This window comes from Leptonychotes weddellii, chromosome 7 (assembly GCF_054177405.1).
Source record: "Leptonychotes weddellii isolate Sample4059 chromosome 7, ASM5417740v2, whole genome shotgun sequence".
Classification (NCBI taxonomy): domain Eukaryota; kingdom Metazoa; phylum Chordata; class Mammalia; order Carnivora; family Phocidae; genus Leptonychotes; species Leptonychotes weddellii.
Genome location: NC_138375.1, coordinates 129,291,566 through 129,310,022, shown reverse-complemented (window position 1 = coordinate 129,310,022; position 18,457 = coordinate 129,291,566). Strand labels below are relative to the sequence as shown.

Below are 18,457 nucleotides of genomic sequence, written 5' to 3'. Positions count from 1 at the left end.
TAAATACTAGGGTACAGATTAGTTGGTGTTAGAAATTATTGTGTTTTTCTTTCCTGATTCCATTCATCGTCCATTTGACACTTTGTTTCTGTTAAGCTCAAATAGAAAATAATTATAGCAGAACATATGAGTGACTTGGACATGGGGCAGATCAAAACATGTTCTTAAGACAACACAGCTGCTTACTGCAAAATTTTGATGTAGTCTATTTAGACTCTAAGATGCTGTAATTAGTAGGTGTTGGGTGAATATTCCAGACTTTTGCCTTATTTAGATTAACATAACCCTTGAGGAAGTGGACGGTTTCAGACATGCTACTCTAGCTTACCTTTATCTTTGAACATGACAGTTTTAAAACAAAAATTGCTTTCAATCATTGGATGTGAAATACTTATTTTAAGGAAATGCATGACTGATACCTCTTCATGTTACAACCACAACATGTTTTTTGGGGTCCTGTTTTCCAGTTCTGTTATTGAGGGAAATATAGTTTCATTACGTCTTTGACCTTCTATGTATTTAACATGCAATTACAATAAATATTCCTAAAATTAAATTTAAGAAAGCTCTTTTTTCTCCCATCTCCAAAAGTGGTTTGGAAATTTGGTTACCATGAATTGGTGGAACGATATCTGGCTCAAAGAGGGTTTTGCATCTTATTTTGAATTTGGAGTAATTAACTACTTCAATCCTAAATTCCCAAGAGTAAGTATGTCTGTTACGTTTACTTATTGTTTCTCCTAATTATGAAACTAATGTATTTTGTTGTTTCAAATGTGTAAAATACAGAAAAATGGAAGGCATATTAGATTACCTGTGATACCAGAGATGACCAGTGTTATCTTTTTTATGTTTTCTTTTTCCAGGCTTTTACTCATTGTAAATATACATAGAAGTGGGAATTACTTTTTTACACAGATACGTGTAATGTCTTCTGTACTTCATATTATATCAAGAGCATTTCTGCAAATCATTAAATCATTTTTGAAAACAAGATTTTTAAGGGTTGCCTAATATTTTATTTTATCACCTTATAAGGTATATGCCTATTATCTTTCCCTACTGTTAGATTTTAGGTCATTTTCACTAGACTCAATTTTAAAGCCACTGTAATCAGTAGCCTATGACTTTAATGATAAGTAATATGCTATAGTATAGATTATAAAATATTGGATAGATCAGCTGTGTAACTGGTATCACATATATTGTAGCTGATCCCATTTTGCTGTTTTGAATAAATAGTAAACTGAAAATATAAATTCATGAATATGCAAATCTGATGGTTTCAACTGTAAGTTCTATTTCTGGTCAGTCACGTAGATTAATTAGGTAGTGCTTTCAGAATGGCATGATAAAACGGAATTGCTTTTATTTGATTTAGATATTTAAATCTTTAGATGTAATATCATTCTTTAACATGTACCTCACTTCTTGATAGCAAGCCCGAGGTCCTTGCTTTCTCTCTGTCCCTGCCTCCCTCCACCTTTCTGACACTCAAGACTGCTCATCCTGCTGCTCCTGACTGGCCTGTCCCTCATCCCACCTCCCGGTGTTTCCAAGCTTGGTTCTTCGCTTCTTTTCTTCTTTCCCCATCCTCACTCACTATATTGATATTTGAAAGACTGATTGATCTCCACTGGCCAGATCTTTATTACAGGTGAAATGTAATACCACCCACTTTGAAGGAGATCCTAAGATGTTTTTCCTTTTCTATTAGCAATAAAATTTCCCCTTTTTAGGAAAGGATGGAGATGGTAGATAGATGATATTTGGGTTTTATTGATTATTTGGTGGAATCACACTGTTGGCAAACCTAACTTGACCCCTCAGAAACTTTCTCGAAAAATCCCCCTTTTTTTTTACATGTTCGTGACATCGCCGTTTGTGGGAAGCACTGAGGTCTCAGCCTCTTCATATCCCTGTTCCATGCCACCCACCTATGCTTTGCAGAGTTGGTATAGATCACCAGCCACCCCGCAGTCCAGCCACTCTGCCTCCCCTGGGTTGGGCATCTTCACCTAGATAAGGAGACTGAAGTCCCAGATGGTTAGGTGACTTGCCGAAGTCATTTGCGTGATGGGGACAGAACTGTGATTATAACCCAGTTGTCCGGGGCTAGTCTGATGACGAAGGTAATGACCATAATAACAACAATAATACTGCGTTTCCTATTCTCTGAGCACTTAGGACGTAAGTTCCAGGTAGTTTGAGTTTTGTACGTACATCATCTTACTCAATTCCCAAAACAATCATCTGAGTGTAGTTGTCACTCTATTTTCTAGTTGAGGAAATAGGCGCAGGAGCATTAAGTAAGCTGTTCAAGGTCTTACGGCTACTCTATGTCGGAGATGAGATTCAGTTCCAGATGTCTCTAACTCCACAGTTACGCCTTCACCCAAATGTGCTCCACAGAGAAAACACATGGCAGTGTTCTTGTCCCCCAAGAGCTAATAGGAGGTGTGTGGGAGTTCATTATATGACTCTCTTCATTTATATAAACTTTATATATGTAGAGTAAACTTTTGTTGTCTTCAGAAGTCCTTTCCATATACTCTGTAGCTATAAAATTGTTTGTATCTCTCTTTTATAAGATAGAACCTATGCATGGTTCATGTCACTGATAACTGTTTATGAAAGCATTTGGTCGCATCCCCAATTAACTCTGCTTGGATTCAATAAGAAAAGCAGTTGCATCCCCATGAAACAATTAGATTCACCCTTTATTTTCTTTCTTTCTTTTTTTTTTTTTTTTAAAGATTTTATTTATCTGAGACAGAGAGAATGAGAGACAGAGAGCATGAGAGGGAGGAGGGTCAGAGGGAGAAGCAGACTCCCTGCCGAGCAGGGAGCCCGATGCGGGACTCGATCCCGGGACTCCAGGATCATGACCTGAGCCGAAGGCAGTCGCTTAACCAACTGAGCCACCCAGGCGCCCTCACCCTTTATTTTCTTAATTGAATAGAATATATCATTAACATCAGTTACCTCTTAATGCAACTGAAATTGGCTAAGATATTGTCATAATCTGGGAAAATTTGATGAAGATATATTACTAGTGTTTTTGAAACAAAGATGATAAGATTAACCTCTTTTAATCATTGGTTTCTTAATTGCTCTTTATTTTTTTTTTAAGATTTTATTTATTTATTTGAGAGAGAGTGAGAGAGCACACACAGAGGGAGAGGGAGAGGGAGAGGGAGAAGCAGACTCCCTGCTGAGCAGGGAGCCCGACACGGGGCTCGATCCCAGGAGCCTGGGATCACGACCTGAGCCGAAGGCAGATGCTTCACTGACTGAGCCACCCAGGTGCCCCCTTAATCACTCTGTTGTGAGTCTACATTTCTCAGTGTCTGTGGAGCTGAGTGAATATAACCCTTGGCAAAAGAATATCAGATCCTGTCGCTTGAGGCAATTGCCATGAGCTTTGATTTTTAAAAGTTGAAAGCCTTAGTTCAATGATCTTTGAGAGATCAAGAGCTTTGGTTTCCTTTTAACCTGGTCATTTAATTGACATTGGGGAAGAGAATCACAGAGCCATATGCAGAAACAGATTTCCATCTTTTCTTTCTTGGTCTAATTTCAGCTGAAAGTCATTAAAACGTGTTATGAATGGGTCCTGGTCACAGATTCAGAAAACGCTGGGGACCAGTGGTTTTACGCAACTCTGTTGCTGCCCTCCCCCAACTTTTCTGTCTCTCTTCCTATGCTTGGGCTGAGGAAGCAGCAGTCTTGGTGGAGGGAAAGGCACGTGGGAGCTGTGCAGCCAGTGAGATCCTGCTCTGGTTTTAGAATCATTGTAAGTGGGGCACCTAGGTAGCTCTGTCGGTTAAGCATCTGCCTTCAGCTCAGGTTATGATCCCGGGGTCCTGGGATTGAGCCCTGCATCGGGCTCCCTGCTCAGTGGGGAGCCTGCTTCTCCTTCTGCCTGTCTGCCTACTTGTGTTCTCTCTCTCAAATAAATAAATAAAATCTTAAAAAAAATAAGAATCATTGTAAGTTGAACACCTCTGAGCTTCAGTTTCTCATTTGTAAAGTTTCATGCAGTCATTCAGCGCATTGTTATCTACTACATAACATCATGACAACTACTATTTACCAAGTGCTCATGTTATAGAGTATTGTTTACATTATCTGATTCAATACTGAAACAACTCTAAAGAAATAATGATGATGATGATGATGATAAGTAATTGCAAGTGGCTAAACCTTCTTGAACAGGTCCTATTTGCCAGGCACTGTGCTAAGACATTTATGTAAATTAATTTAGTCCTGAAAATAACCCAAGGAGGACAGTGTTGTTTCCTCCATTTCTAGATGGAGAAACCGAGTTTCAGAGAGCTAAAGTTGGTTTCCTTTTATGAGTAACACAAGTCTAAAGAGGGTAAGGTAGGATTCACACCCAGGTGGCTCAACTCCAAAGCCTGTGTGTTTGTTGTTTTTTTTTAAGATTTTATTTGTTTATTTGTCAGAGAGAGAGAGAGAGACAGCACAAGCAGGGGGGATGGGAGAGGGAGAAGCAGACTCCCCGCTGAGCAGGGAACCCAATGCAGGACTGAATCCCAGGACCCCGGCATCATGACCTGAGCTGAAGGCAGATGCTTAACCGACTGAGCCACCCAGGCGCCTCAAATCCTGTGCTTTTAACCACAGTGATATTCCATGTAAATTTATTATAATAAATACTGTTATATTTCTTAGGATAATAATAGAGTTAATATGAGGAGGTCTTTCTTTCTAGACGCTTGCAGCTTGCAGGAAGAAAGTAATGGTGGGTATACAGACTCAGTTTCCCCTATCACTGTATTCAGTGGCCAAATACGATTTTTTAAAAGTCTAACATCACTTTTTGTGTAAGTGTTTCCGTCCAGCAGGATTGGAACAGGCTGGGACAAGAGTCACCTTATGGGAAGCCCAGAGGAGAAAGATTTGGGGATGTTGAGGAGAAGGTGTTTGCCCCATTCATCACAGTTAACTTGTGTGATGAGAGAGATACCAAGAAGATGATAGAAGATCTTACACCAGGCAGACAGAAGACAGACTATCCATTCTGAGAGGGAGGGAGGGAATTCACAAAATATGCAAAAGGCTATGCATAAAGGTGTTCGTTAAGATATTGTTTAAAACACTAAAAAGCTGGAAGCAATTTAAATGTCTAGCTAATAGGGAAATGATGAAGTCAGTTATGGTTCATTGACTCATGCATTTATTTGCAACCATGCATTTATTTGTTTTAATGTTTTGCTTTTACAGAAGTGTTATCTGCTCTACTTTGGGAAGAAGGAAGTCATATGTGATTTGACCACACTGTGTTCATCACTATTAAGTTTTGGCTTGTTTCCTTCCAGATTATGTATGTTTCATTTATAATGCAGTAGCCATTTTTAGGGATAGTTATGAAGATGAGGTAACAGAATTTTTAAACAAATGTCATAATAATTAAGCAGGACAAAAGTTTTTATGTCCATGTGAATAAATAAATACTTAGGGAAAGAGATTGGAAAGAACAGTACTGACATTCTAATGGTGCCTGTCTTGGAGTGTAGGATTATGGGTGCTTTTTATTTCCTCTGTTTTCCACGTTGTACTTCGAGGACATGTGGGTCAACTGTGAGACACTCTCAAGAATGCTTGAGTGTTAAACTAATAAAACCTGTACTGAATGAGTAAGATCAGACTTACACAAATGTCTCCTCTAACTCCTAGCTACTCAAAGCGGGATTGTCACACTAGCAATCAGCATCATCAGGTAATTGATTAGAAATACAGACCCCAACCCAGACCAACTGCATTCACATATGAAGCAATCAAATCCCCAGGGGATCCTTATTTGCATTAAAGTTTGAGATACATTGCTCTAAATGGCAGGCTGTCTCATTTCTGGAAGAGCTGAGTTTGACAGTAGCCTAATCAATGTGTAAATAAGTTGAAAATAATATGCTAAGAGGAGAGGGTTGGTTGGAATGTTGGCCAGTGGAAGTGGGCAGAATTTGAAGGAGTCAACTTGGGGGCCCCAGAGATAGCCGCTAGGGAGGTGAGGCTGCTTGTGGATTATGAGGGGGCTCGCCCACCTCTGCAGGGTGGGAGCCAGCTATCCGTGCTGTTTTCTTTGCCACTATCCTTTCTTTGGCTCTGCCATGTCCCACACCTCTTTGGTTGTACATTGGTCTTTCTTCTACCTTTCCTTCGAAAAAGAAATGGCCCTTGTCCTCTGTCTGAGAGAGGTCTAGTTTTCTGGAGAGTTCTGTACTTATTCGAATATAATAAATTGCCTTCTCATAATGCATGATCTAGAAACTGTAGTATGCAGCCCATGGATTTATTTCCAATTACAAGTTATGACATCATCATCGAATTTGTAAATCTGGTGCGTTTTGGTCTGTAAATGTTTACTGAAGAGAGACTGACCTATTTTAAGGGGTTACGAATAAAATTACCAGTACAATTCTAGAGGATTAAAACCACCTAGAGATGCTATTCCCTAGAGGGTCTTGTCTGTGTGATTGGGAACCTCCTTTGGGGAAATGTAGATAGCTCTCTTGGAAAACATGTTGACTTCTGTAATGGAGTTTTTAAAAATGGAAATAAAAAGGGGATTAAATGGGAAGGAAAGTATCTTAGAGTTTTGTTATTCAAGGAATCCTTATTTGGCATATGGCAGCTCACAGAGCACATCTGAATGAATTTTTCCCCTCTTCAGTGTCAGTTTTTGAAAGTATTTTTTTAATTTTATTTTATTATGTTAATCACCATACATTACATCATTAGTTTTTGATGTAGTGTTCCATGATTCATTGTTGGCGTGTAACACCCTGTGTTCCATTCAATACGTGCCCTCTTTAATACCCATCACCAGGCTAACCATCCCCCCAACCCCTTCTGAAAGTATTTTTGAAAGTATTTTGAAAGTATTTGAATTTTGTGCTTCTGTGATACCGAAGAAGTTAATGTTGCTCAATCTTTTCCTTTTAGAATGAGATCTTTTTTTCTAACATTTTACATAATGTCCTCAGTGAAGATCACGCCCTGGTGTCTAGAGCTGTGTCCATGAAGGTGGAAAATTTCACAGAAACCAGTGAAATAAATGAGCTCTTTGACTTATTTACTTACAACAAGGTAAAATCAGTTCTATATTTCCTTTTGTTTTGCACTCTTGCAGTAAGGTACATAAAATGGATTCTAAAATAATAGACTAATATATACTATACAAACTTTGATGCAAATAATCGTAATTTTATTTAGCAAATGGATTTCAGAAAATGTGGTTAAATCTGTCATCATCTAGCAAATATTATTCAAGTCCATATTAGGTGCTCAGTACCATCCATAATTATAAAAACACTGAGGCAACTTGCTACTTTTAAGGTGAACCCTTCTGTTTGGTAGAAATTTATCCTTAACATGTAAATATCTCAGCTTAAAATATTTTGTGTATCCTGAATTATTTATATGAAGAACATTTGTTCACCTTTCACCTATTAGTTAGTGACAGTCTACTATTTTATCAGCATATTTGGGGATAACCCAAACATTCAACTGACGTATGCAATGTAATCGGGAGAAAAACCCAGAATTTGCTTATCAAAATTGTGTCAGTATTTATATACTGACTTTGTTCAAACAATGGACTGTTTCTTGTCTTAGGGAGCATCTTTGGCCCGAATGCTTTCTAGCTTCCTGAATGAGAATTTATTTCTCAGTGCACTCAAGGTGAGTTTACAAAATTGTTACCTAGAAGGCAGGAAACATAAATTGTTTTGGGCATGTTATTTATTTTAACCTTAACTTTTCCATTCTTTTTAACTTCTCTATTTTTTACAGTCATATTTGAAGACATTTTCTTACTCAAATGCTGAGCAAGATGATTTATGGAGGCATTTTCAAATGGTAATTGTCCTACTTCCTGATATGCGTGTTCAATGAATGAATGAATGAGTGAGTGAATGAATGAATGAATGAATAAACTAAGGAAGCATTCACATAGAGAGTTGAGCAGAGTTCTGAATTTGGTCCTGAATACCACCCACTGAGGATTACTGTATAAATGAAGAATAGAAGAGCCAGCCATGTAGTTTCTTTTGGGAGATTGTTACCTGAAAAGATTTTGATGTAAATATCTGCTCTTGTGATGATTTTTTTAAAACAGGTCATCGATGACCAGAATAAAATTCTTTTGCCAGCGACAGTAAAAAGCATAATGGACAGTTGGACCCACCAGAGTGGTTTTCCAGTTATCACCTTAAATGTATCCACTGGTGCCATCAAACAAGAGCCGTTTTATCTTGGAAAGGTTAAAAATGAGACTCTCCTAACCCACAAGTAGGTACATTTGCTCCTCTGCCTTCACCTTCCTTGGGGTTGAGCTCCGACCAAATGGAAAGCAGCCTGCGGGTGAGGAAGCCTAACACCGGGCTGAGTACCACTCTTCTGCAGTGGGGCTCTGGGATGGCATCTTTTGCTCTGCGAGGGGTGTTCCTGGGGTGCTAGGATGAGGTGGAACCCCTGATGTCCTGAGCGAGGCCAGAGACTTGCACTGAGGGGTTCAAGGCAGTGCCCCACCCCCGGCATTTAGCATGACGCCAGCAAACAAAACTGTGAGGGTTATGTAGCCTCTTTGTCCTTCAGACAGAAGTAATGAATTACTCAGGATTCTGGGTGAGAGGCAGGCAAATAGAACCCAGCATGGCCTCACGTTAAGTAAGAGAAAAGGGGATCCGGTTGCAAGGTCGTCTTTTTTTTCCCCTGGAAATGGAACTGAATGGTCCCTGGTCCTTGAGGAATAGTTCCGCGCATGTCCACACGTGCATGTATGTGTGTATTGATAGCCATGCTTATACTATTAGAATTATGGCCTTTAGATTCCCTTATACCTGGGCTTAAATATCAGCCTCACCAAAATTCAAACCTTCGGTAAGTCTGATATAAAATCTCTTGAGTTTTAGTGCCTTATCTGTAAAGTAAATGCAGCAACGTCTATCCCAGGGGATTGTTGTCAAAAGGAAATGAAAAACTGAGTATAAAGCTAGTGTTCATCACTTCCTCTCTTCTTCCCTTCCCTTTCTTAACTTGTAAGACGATGTTCAAGTGTGTTGGATAACGTTCTGTTGTTCACATCTCACTGTGGTTAAGTATCAGTGTAAATGAGGGAGTAATTTTCAAATACTATCACCCAAATATGGAGGTCATCCTGCTCTTTCTTTAAAACCCCAGGGAAGAAGAACAGAACTGAATGTCCCTACTCACTCTGCTCTTCTGTGACTTTTTTTTAAGTTTTTATTTTAATTCCAGTTAGTTAACATCCAGTGTTCTGATAGTTTCAAGTGTATGATGTGGTGATTCAACACTTGCATACATCACCATGTGCTCATCACGATTCCGTGACTTTTGAGAAGATGTGTGCCTTAGCTGTTAGATCAACACAGACCCTCATTCAAAGTCTTTAAGAAACCAGACTTGTGAGCATTTGAGCAAGATCACAAGTCTGGTCCAAACCCCAAGGAAGTGTGACTCTTCAGATGACTAATGTCCTCCTGTGGTCATCTCCTTCCTCCAGGTCACGTCCACCAATGTGAGAAGAATGTCGGCATTCAGTAAATATGAATAATCTGGCTGATCCATGCTGAACGCTTTTCAGATGGGGAGAAAGCTTGAGGCAGAAAAGCATTTTAAAATGTTTGTCAAGCTTTTTCTTCTGAAATTACTCTTTGCCTCTCTTGGCACGGATGGGTTTGGGTCTGTCTGCAGCATTGAACAACCCCTGAGTGAGGCCAAGTGGCTATAATTTAATATAAACAGGTCTTGAGAGTTTCAGATACAGAAAGGAAGGAAGGAAGATAGATTGAAAGAAAGAAAAATTGAAAGAAACAGAAGGGACGGAAGGAAGGAAGGAATTCAGATACAAGATTGTCTTAGTAGCCACCTTAAGTTATAAGAAAAAGTAAAGAGGAAGACAGACTAATAGAGAATAAACAAATGGCCAAAGAAAAAACAGCTTATAAAAACAACAGTGAAGAGCCCCTGGGTGGCTCAGTCGGTTAAGTACCTGGCTCAGGTCGTGATCCCAGGGTCCTGGGATCGAGTCCGCATTGGGATCCCTGCTCAGCCGTGAGCCTGCTTCTCTCTCTGCCCCTCACCACACCCTTGTGCTCTTTCTCTCCCTCTCTCTTTCTCTTTCAAATAAATAAAATCTTTAAAAAAGAAAAAACGACAGTGAATAATCCTAAGAGCAAACCCTTGCCTATCCAGAGAGAATGACCAAAGAATTTGAGTCCTGTCATTTTATCATCTCAGTTAATATGGGCTCAGAGTTTATATCTTATGTATGAAAATTAACTGAATTTTTGGTTTCTTCCTAATAAGTGACACATGGATTGTACCTATTCTTTGGATAAAAAATGGAATTACACAGTCTCTAGTCTGGCTAGATAAAAGCAGCAGTAAGTAAGATTTATAAAATATCTTCACATATATGCATGAATATATATTACACCCATATATAAAGGCAGAGAATAAAATGTTGAAACGTATAGCCTTTGAAAAGCTATCTTGCTTAAAACTAAAATATTATTTAACATAGAGAGCTTTAAAGAAAAGTTTCAAATCAAAAGCCATTATATGTGAAAAAAATACAATTATATGGTAAGATCAGTATATATTTTAGAATTCCTTTACTTTTTGTTGGATGCATTGGGTTTATTGTTGAGGATTAAGAGGATATAGTATAAGCATATACTGGAAAATTTTTTTAGATGTACCATTTCACACTTTTCCCATATCCCTTTGTAGAAATATTCCCCGAAATGCAAGTTTCAGCTTATGATCATGACTGGGTGATTCTAAATTTGAATATGACTGGATATTACAGAGTTAACTATGATACATTAGGTTGGAAGAAGCTAAATCAACAGCTTGAAAAAGATCCTAAGGTAAGGTTGCTTTTTATATATATTATTAAATATCATTAATAATGCACTCTTAAGTCTTGTAGAGTCAAGCTTTCATGAACCCCTCTGGTGAGAAGAGACTCTGTCCTTCCCTAACCCCAAGCCATACTGGATTTTTTCCCTCACTCTTAGAAAGGGCAGATTTAGGTTCAATGTATTGGGCTTTTGACCATTAATATCATTTTTTTCAGCCATTTTACCTTTCTAGGTAAAAATCAGAATACCTTTTCCAATTAACCATTAGTTTTGTGATCTCAGACAAGTTACTTAAATGTTCTGTTTCCATCTCTTCACTTTAAATAGGAACAATACAGCTTTGTTACTTATCATGAGGACTAGAGACAATGTAGGTAAACATATGCTTACAGTTTCTAAGCCCTTAATGGGTACCCAGTCTATGCTAGAAAGTGTTAATTTTTTTAAAAAAATTATATTCTTACTCTCCCTGAGAGAATTTAGTTTACAAAATATCAATAGACTCTAGTACCACTTTACCACCAAACATAAGTCATTCTCCCTTATGTAAATATTAAAATGTTGGCTAGCTCTGGTCAGTCAGATTTTGATTGGTTGAATTAAACCAAATCTCCACTGGTGGAGATGGATGCTGGTGTCAGACTCTCTAGAGTCTCTAGAGTTGGCTCTGCCCCAAAACCACGGGCAGTTAGTTCACTGAGACACCATTCTTCAAGCTAGAGCGTTGAACTAAAAGATGTCTTTGGTGTCTCTGTCTTCGAGAGTTCTCTGAAACACGCAGCGACCTCTCTAGCAGAAGATGACCTTCGGTGTATTGGTCCAGAGCTTGGCTTCTGCGTCTGGTAGACTTGTGTTCATGCCTCAGTTTTCCCATCCATCTAATGATGTTTTAATAGACCAACGTTAAATAAAGAATTGTGAAGATTAGTCAGGTGATACGTGTATCATGTTTAACAGAGGTGGGACCCAATTCCCTACCAGAACATATTCAGTAATTAAAAAAATATATTAGGAGGCTTTTGAATATACTGGAAAATCCACACATCATAACATTTTATTTTTGAGTCTTTTTCAGAGTAGCTACCCTCTTACTGGTTTCTAAGGGCACTGTAAGCCATGCAAGCAAGGGCATGCCATTCTAGCAATAATTTCTGGAAACCATTGTAGACTTACTTATTGAAAAACTGAGGTCAGTTATTTCTACTACATAATTGGGGAGCAAATAAAACAGCGTGTCTGTTATTAATATTAATTTCGAAAATGGAAGTGTTATTACTGACAGAAAAGAAATGAGACCAAGGAAAGGTTGAAGTCTGGCTTGCTGAGAAGCTCAAAGCGAGTGTTGTGAAGATGGATTTTCTGGGACCAAACCCATGAAAATGCGTGAGGTGTTGAAGGAAGGGGATAGGAGGCTCTGGGCCCCTGAGGCCCCTCTAGCTGAGACAGAGTCCTGTGGCCTGTCCATGCCAAGGGGCTCAAGCCCAACCTTAAGCAATTGTGTTGGCAATGGACCCCTGACTTTTTGTGATTCCAAGCGCTCTGTTGGTGGCATTGGATCAAATTAGTAAAATCTTGACAAGACGGACACCGCTCAGAGGACATCAGTATTACCAAAATAGTGCTAAATAATACATACTTAAGGCTTCCCGTGCCAAAAATTCTCCTGACAACTATTTGGACTGTGTAATGCAATTGAACGTACACTCTCTATCTCGGAGAGCCTTTTAAACGTGGCTTCCCATTTTTGTTTTCACCTTGCCATGTTTTTCAGGGAGTTTTTTGGCAAAACTCTCTGCCAGATGAAAGACTTATGATTGATGTCCGGAGGGATCATTTATCAAAACCAGATGTATAATAAATAAATCATGGGGACTATCCTCAGTGATCACCATTTCCCTGTGCGTGAGACAATTCACGTAAAAGGGCTTCATAAGCGACCCTGATCTTGAAACACTGTTATGATTTTGCAGAATTATTTTATGGCTAAGAAATGTTCTCATTTTTTCCTGCCCAAATTTGGATCTAATTTGCAGGCCATTCCTGTTATCCACAGGCTGCAGCTGATTGATGATGCCTTTTCCTTGTCTAAGTGAGTATGTTGTCTTCACTGCTGGCTTTTAAGTGTACCTTGAGAATGTAATAAAACCTTCAGCCTGATCACCGTGCAGTGAAATTGCTTCTTCAGTTTATACAGGGCCCAGCTTATTCGGATTAGGATCAAGTTCCATGGGTACAGTGGAATTTTAGAACATAGAAGTTGCTGGGACGGACATCACCGTGGATGTACTTTGAGGGCATTGGGCTAAGTGAAGGAAGCCAGTCACAAAAAGATAAATACTATATGATTCCACCTATATGAGTTCCTTGGAGTAGTCAGAATCCTAGAGACAAAAGGGAAGGGTGGTTGCCGGGGGCAGGTGGGAGGGGGGAGTTTGGGGGAGTTAGTGTTTAATGGGGACCAAGTTTCAGTTTTACAAGATGAAAATGTATGTCGGCGTTTTAAAAGACTTCTAAGTCTACATCTCTACCTGTCCCCTCCTTTAAAGGAGAAGTTTTAAAAACGATGCAGTAGAGAAGTAAAGTAAAACGTTATCGTGTTTAAATATTTGGAGGATTATCACAGAAAGTATTAGAATTTTTATTTTTTAAATTTCCATCAGGAAGAAAAACTCGGGAAAACACAAGTGATTTGGGCTTGCATTTGTAAAGGCTGTTAAATATCAAAAGGGATACATTTAGGAAGGTTGTAGATGCATTCACATTTTTCTCTGACATTGTAAGTTAAGGAAATAGCTGACATATCAAAAAAAAATAGACTATCAATTGAGATTTTGAAGTAATTTTTTTTACCCTAGGGTGATGGCTATAGGTATAATTTTAATGAGATATGGCCTATGTTTTAGTGTACTACAGAAATACAGATTTTATTTCTATTACATTTATTCAGTACATTTATTCATCCAGATAAATTCATATGTGTCCAAAATTTAAATTTTCAGACAGTAAAATTAAGGAGTGTATATAATAAATTATCCAGCGTGTTCTCTCTGTCTTTGGCCTGTCCTATTTCTTGAGTGAATGTCTGTTTATTTTATCCTTCATTTCTCTACCACTTTTCCCTCTATGACCTGCAGCACATTTCTTCACCCGCTGCTTTGCTGAAACCCCTCTCTAGGAGCACCATGACTTTGAGACTGTTGACCATATCCTCCGGGAAACTTCTCTTGGTTTCTGGAGACTCTGAGACACAAACCCGGTTCCCTTGTGTCTGATTTTTCTTGTGTCTGATTTTTCTCCGTGCTCCCTTCAGACCAATCATGGTTCTATCATTTTCTTTTCTCTTTCCTTGGGACGGCTCATGCATTCTTATGGTTTTAGGGATCATTTTATTATGGGCACGTACAGTGCCCAGCAGATACAGGCCACTCAGTAAAGCTTTGTGAAGGGATATGTTCATGACTTCTAAGTCTACATCTCCACCTGTCCCCCCCCCCCCCCCGCCTTCTGCATATCCTGTGATCATTTAAACTCAGGACCTTACACAGTGGACTTTCTTTCTGTCTCTGAATTGCTCCTGCTATCAATTTCTCTCTGTCAAAGTGCCACGATTCTTCCCATCACCCAAACTTGAAACATCAGAGACATCCTTGACTCCTCTCTCTCTCTCCATCTGCCATTTGCCAACTGTCTTATCTCTTCTTTCTTGAGGATGTCTTTTGGATTCTCCCCCTTACTTACTACCTTCACTGCTTCCATGCTAAGCCAAGCACCCCTCATCTTTTACTTAGTCTGTTATGTTAGCTTCCAGCCTTCAGTTCCTTTAAATTCCATTCTGTCTTCTTCAGCACAGTGGCTATAAAATTTTTCAGCATCTACTTCGTGATGTCACCCCGTGTTGTTTAAACACCTTCCTACTCCATGTAAACTCTTCATCCTGACATTCAAGACTCATTACAGTGTTGATCCACCTTATTTTCCAGCTTCCACCTCTCAACTCCACACTGAAGAAATCCTGCACTTCGATTGCTTGGTCTGCTCATCAAACAGATTCCCGCTTTATCTTCTCTGTCATAAGCAGCCTTGCTCTTTCTCTCTCTCTGTTTCCATCTTACCCAGGCTTCACTGCCCTTCTCACTTTCCTCCTCCCAGGAGGCCTTCCCTGACTTTTCCATCACACACATGGGTTTTCCTTCTTTGCTACTTTTATTATATTCATTGCCTTTTCTCGGACTCATTAACAGCTTCTTATGCCTAAGTCTCAGCTTCTCCCTGAAAGAATAAGATCCCCAATGGTAGTCAAGAGTTGTGTCCTACACACTAGTTTGTGTTCCTGTGAGTATCTGGCAGAGCATTAGATAATGACTTCTGATCAGTACTTGTTGAATGGAAATTATAATCTCATAAGAATGCGTACGAAATGCACAAATATTCTTTTGCCCGCTGAGCAGTCCAAGAGTTGGCCTGGATTTTCCTCTAGTCTCCAAAAATTGGGGCACTTGAATGTACCAAATTGTAATGGAGCGTCTGTCAGCATTGCTTGGCTCCTACCTTATCAAGGAGCTGGGACCTCTAGCTTCTTGATTTCACATACTTATTAAAGTCAGGCGTCGAAGCATGGGACAAATATGGAAAGTGTGCAAATTACTTAGCGAGTGGAGGTTTTTTGAGTGTGTATTTTTTTGAACCAAACAGAAACAATTATATTGAGATTGAAACAGCCCTTGATTTAACCAAGTACCTTGCTGAAGAAGATGAAATCATAGTATGGTATGCGGTCTTGGTGAACCTGGTAACCAAGGATCTTGTTTTTGATGCGAACAGCTATGATATATACCCATTATTAAAGGTAATTTCCTTCTTTGTTGTGTGGTTTAGAAAAAGTCCTCTCTCCCTCTTTCCATAACTAGACAGCATCTGTGAAACACCTCTTCCCCCAAGTCATAGTCTATGAGTTCCAAATATATATTAATTTTCTTAGGAATGACTGGTTACTCTTAGTCATACTTTAGTCATAGACGTGGTCTAGGAGATGAGTATGAGAGAAGCTTGGAAAGGCCTCTAGTTCTTGGTGAAGTGACAGTGTGCCCTAAGAACCCAGAAGTGGATGGAAATGGTATGCCTTTTCTCTGATAGCAACTATTCTCCTAAAAGATTGTTAGTCAAACAGGAAGACTTCTAATAACCCTATATTCATCATTGAAATACTCTGAACTACAGGACTAGCGCTTCACCAGAGAGGCATGTTCCAGAAAAAGTAAACATTTTAAAGCTGCTTTTGCTGCTGGCAAGTGAGAGAGGAAAATGGGAATTCATCAAGCAATGACACACCATCATAACTGAAACAATAGAAAAGGAGAAAACTTCCATTATTAGATCTTAAACAGTGATCCTAAGAAAGATGGCTCAGGGCAAACCAAAGCAACAGTTAGGGAGCAGCCCTTTGGAGAGCTAGGGACCAGAAACAAATCAGAAAGTGGGCCAGATGATCATTCCAAGCAAGCTTCTGGGGCAATTGGAAGGTGAGATCACAAATACCTCACGGGTCCAGACTTTCTTTCCTCTGCTGTCCAAAGAGCTGGTGGAAACGTCCTTGCATGGGGGGACGGTGATCCAGAAAAGAAAGCACTTAACTGTGGGATCAAGGTGGCTCATTGATAAACTCTGATGCCTGGTTCTGGGTAAAGAAGTAAAAACTAGGATTTGTTTTTATTTTTTATTTGAGAGAGAGAGAGTGCACAAGCAGGGACGGGGCGGAGGGAGAGGGAGAAGCAGGTTCCCTGCTGAGTGGAGCCCCATGTGGGGCTCGATCCCAGGACCCTGAGATCATGTCCTGAGCTGAAGGCAGACGCTTAACCAACTGAGCCACCCAGGTGCCCTAGGATTTGTTTTTAATGAATGTCAATGAATAGCATCTACTTCGTGCTTGGGGATGTATTGTAAATGGATAACTTTCATAACCTTGCTATTCACCCAGCTGAGAGCTCAATTGAAGAAAATTTTTTTCAGACTCAAGGCTTAAAATTGTCCAAAGCATAAATCAGTTGTCCCAATTTTTCTTGGAGGTGTAGATACGAAGCATGGGAATGTTAAAGTAGAAATTTTAATGGTTTTAAAATTTTATGTTTCTTTCTCTATCTTGGACACACCTGAAAATGTTCCAGGTGATGTGAAATGGTAATAAGAGCTAAGATTTATCGAGTTCCTACGTTCGCAGTGCATATTCACATATGTAATATTGTTTTGTCCTCACCAAACTGTAATATTGGTATTCTCGGCAATTCCATTGTACCAATTAGGAACCTGAATGTAGAGAGGCTACAAAATCAACCAGTTACACGTTTAGTAACAAAGACAACTTCTCAGGAGATACCTGTCACTCCTCTATTCCTGTCTTTTCAGAGAAAGGGAAATACAGGCAAATTCAGTGTTGTGAGCCATAGCTAACTGCAGGTTTTCCTTATTGTTTGTAGAAGTATCTGTTAAAGAGACTTATCTCGATATGGAATATGTATTCAACTGTCATTCGTGAAAATGTGGCAGTGTTACAAGACGACTATTTAGCCCTGTAAGTATTTTTTTATTTTTCTATATTTAATATGTATATTCAATTTATATTCAATTCAGTTTATAATTGAATAAAATGATTCATGTTAAGAGACAGCCTTCCAGATGTATATTAGGAAGACCTCGATACCTATGATTTAACTGGGAGATTTTGTATGCTCCTTGAGACCAGCGTCTTTGGGATGGGTGAGCTACATGTTCCCCAGTAGGAAGTAGTAGTTTGGGATCTTAATTTACCTGCAAAGTACACGCATGGACACACAGGAATCTATAGCTCTGTATTCTCAAATCTTAGGCCCCTGGTTGAGGTTGTGAGTGTGTCCTACCATTGGTGAAGGGTTGTACTGTTTAAAACCAGCCTATACCAATGCATTGAAGGCATAGGGAGGCCAGAAGAGAAAAAAAGTCCTTTCCGTATGTTATTGGTGACAGAAATTCTGCCATTCATTACACAAATATGATGAGAGACGTTGCCTGAAATATTTTAGTCATTTGTGTGTGAGCATGAGCAAGTATTGCAAATGATTTCCATATTATTGGTTTGGTGAGGGCGGTAAGCATATTGTCATGATGGTCTCGGAAGGGGGTGAAAGGTAAAATAAGGCTGCAGTATCCCCAGCCTCCTGTGACCCAAGATTTGTAGGGAGAGAGGGGAGACGTGAGGGGAGCTTCTAGATTTAGGGAGGGAATTTGTTATCTATAACAGTACAGGGATTATGTTTACAGCTCTAATCAATATCAGGCTGAAATCAATCAGACCAAACAAGAAATACAAAATAGACAAAATGGGATTATTCTCTGTCAAGGGTATCCTTCCGAGAGGGGAGATATTTCCTTGCTAGGGCAGGCAACTGGAAGGACATGGGGTTGACTAGACACTTAGACGGGAGACGGTGAGGACTAGCGGGATAGTCAGTGGGCAGACGAGTTGGGTGCGTGAACTGGAGGACAAAAGTGTGCTCACTCAGGGCACCACA

General features: G+C 39.4%; 1 protein-coding gene across 2 annotated transcripts in view; it reads left to right on the top strand.

Moving 5' to 3' along the window:
• The window catches only part of LVRN (laeverin), an 86,041-nt gene that overhangs the window by 32,430 nt on the left and 35,154 nt on the right, over positions 1-18,457 (top strand). For both annotated transcript variants that reach the window (XM_081827209.1, XM_031031834.2), the window contains exons 6-15: positions 592-705; positions 6,970-7,113; positions 7,642-7,707; positions 7,819-7,884; positions 8,144-8,316; positions 10,357-10,433; positions 10,783-10,922; positions 12,950-13,005; positions 15,609-15,762; positions 17,387-17,481. In XM_081827209.1, coding sequence (XP_081683335.1) covers positions 592-705; positions 6,970-7,113; positions 7,642-7,707; positions 7,819-7,884; positions 8,144-8,316; positions 10,357-10,433; positions 10,783-10,922; positions 12,950-13,005; positions 15,609-15,762; positions 17,387-17,481 — 1,085 coding nt within the window. The remainder of the gene's footprint in view (positions 1-591; positions 706-6,969; positions 7,114-7,641; positions 7,708-7,818; positions 7,885-8,143; positions 8,317-10,356; positions 10,434-10,782; positions 10,923-12,949; positions 13,006-15,608; positions 15,763-17,386; positions 17,482-18,457) is intronic.